This window comes from Pyxicephalus adspersus, chromosome 7 (assembly GCF_032062135.1).
Source record: "Pyxicephalus adspersus chromosome 7, UCB_Pads_2.0, whole genome shotgun sequence".
NCBI lineage: Eukaryota > Metazoa > Chordata > Amphibia > Anura > Pyxicephalidae > Pyxicephalus > Pyxicephalus adspersus.
The window spans coordinates 7632430-7634157 of record NC_092864.1 but is presented as its reverse complement, the minus strand read 5'-3'; the positions used below and the strand labels follow the sequence as shown (position 1 = coordinate 7634157).

The 1728-nt window shown below is 48.3% G+C and overlaps 1 protein-coding gene across 1 annotated transcript in view; it reads left to right on the top strand.

The window, feature by feature from the left end:
• Nucleotides 1-270: 270 nt before the first annotated feature.
• The window catches only part of ANTKMT (adenine nucleotide translocase lysine methyltransferase), a gene marked incomplete at its 5' end in the record, with an annotated part of 4655 nt that continues 3197 nt past the window's right edge, over nucleotides 271-1728 (top strand). Inside the window, 2 exon segments of the mRNA XM_072417369.1 lie at nucleotides 271-375; nucleotides 1571-1711. Coding sequence (XP_072273470.1) covers nucleotides 271-375; nucleotides 1571-1711 — 246 coding nt within the window.

The window sequence follows — 1728 nt, the reverse complement described above, 5'->3', positions numbered from 1 at the left end:
AAAAATATCCACTCCTGTGCTCTGCTCTGTCAGAGCTGAGTAGTAGCCGCACCCCTGTATGGCCAGAGAGGTGCGGTGTGGCCTCTGAGCAGGTCTGCTTTACTGAGTGCTGATTACTGAGTGTAATAGGTCCAACTATTGGACTGCACAATGAATGAATTTGATTGGCTATCCCGAGTCGGTCTATCCAACAAGATGGCAGCTCTCGCGTAGTATAGACACGTTCCTGATAATATGATTTCGTTTTTGATTGTTGTTTTTTCTCCCCAGGTTCCATACATGCCAGCCAGTGCCAAGCAAGTAGATAATGTGCTGACGCTGCTGAAGGGGCGAACGGGGAAGATGGTGGACCTGGGCTCTGGTGATGGTAGAATAGTACGTTATTCGCAACTCTACATAAATATAGAGTACTGACCCTCCAGGGCTGGAGATCGACACCTCCACTCTCCAAAAAATGTGGATGGCCCTCCAAGGCTTGAGCTGAGCACCGAACCCTATATAAATAGGGGGTAAAAACCCTCTAGATCTGGGACTGGACACCTCAACTCTATATAAATATGGAGTAATGGCCCTTCAACACTGGAGCTGGGCACCCCAACTCTATATAAATATGGGGTAATGACCCTCTGGGTGTAGAGCTGGAGACCCCAACTCTATATAAATATAGGGAAATGACCCTTAAGGCTGGAGCTGGAAACCCCAACTCTATATAAATATGAAGTAATGACTCATCAGGGCTGGAGCTGGACACCCCAACTCTATATAAAAATGGGGTAATGGCCCTACGAGGCTGGCACTGGACAACCCAACTCTATATAAAAATATAGAGTAATGGCCCTCCAGGGCTAGAGCTGGACACCCCAACTCTATATAAATATGGAGTAATGGCCCTTTAAGACTGGTGCTGGACACCCCAACTCTATATAAATATAGGGTAATGACCCTCTGGGTGTAGAGCTGGAGACCCCAACACTATATAAATATTGGGAAATGACCCTCAAGGCTAGAGCTGGAAACCCCAACTCTATATAAATATGAAGTAATGACTCATCAGGGCTGGAGCTGGACACCCAAACTCTATATAAAAATGGGGTAATGGCCCTTCGAGGCTGGCACTGGACAACCCAACTCTATATAAATATAGAGTAATGGCCCTCCAGGGCTAGAGGTGGACACCCCAACTCTAAATAAATATGGAGTAATGCCCCCCCAGGGCTGGAGCTGGACACCCCAACTCTATATAAATATGACGTAATGGCCCTTTAGAGATGGAGCTGGGCACCCCAACTCTATATAAATAGGGGGTAATGGCCCTCCAGGGCTGGAACTGGATACCCCCTGCTCTATATAAATATGAAGTAATACCCTCTAGGTCTGGTGCTGGACACCCTAACTCTGTACAAACATGAAGTAATAGCCCTCCAGGGCTGGATGTGGGCACCCCTGCTCTCTCTAAATATGGGGTAATGGCCCTCCAGGGCTAGATCTGGACATCTTGCTAAGATTGTTACACATTCCTCCAGCACTGTTGCCACATCCAGTAATACCCGCTGGTGTATCTGTTTTGCAGGTGCTGGAGGCAGCCAAGAGGGGCTTCAGTCCCACCGTGGGGTACGAGCTGAACCCCTGGCTAGTGCGCCTGTCAAATTTCTACGCCTGGAGGTCGGGTTATCACCGCCGGGTGTCTTACCTGAGAGAGGACTTGTGGAAGGTAAACAACTTGAGACC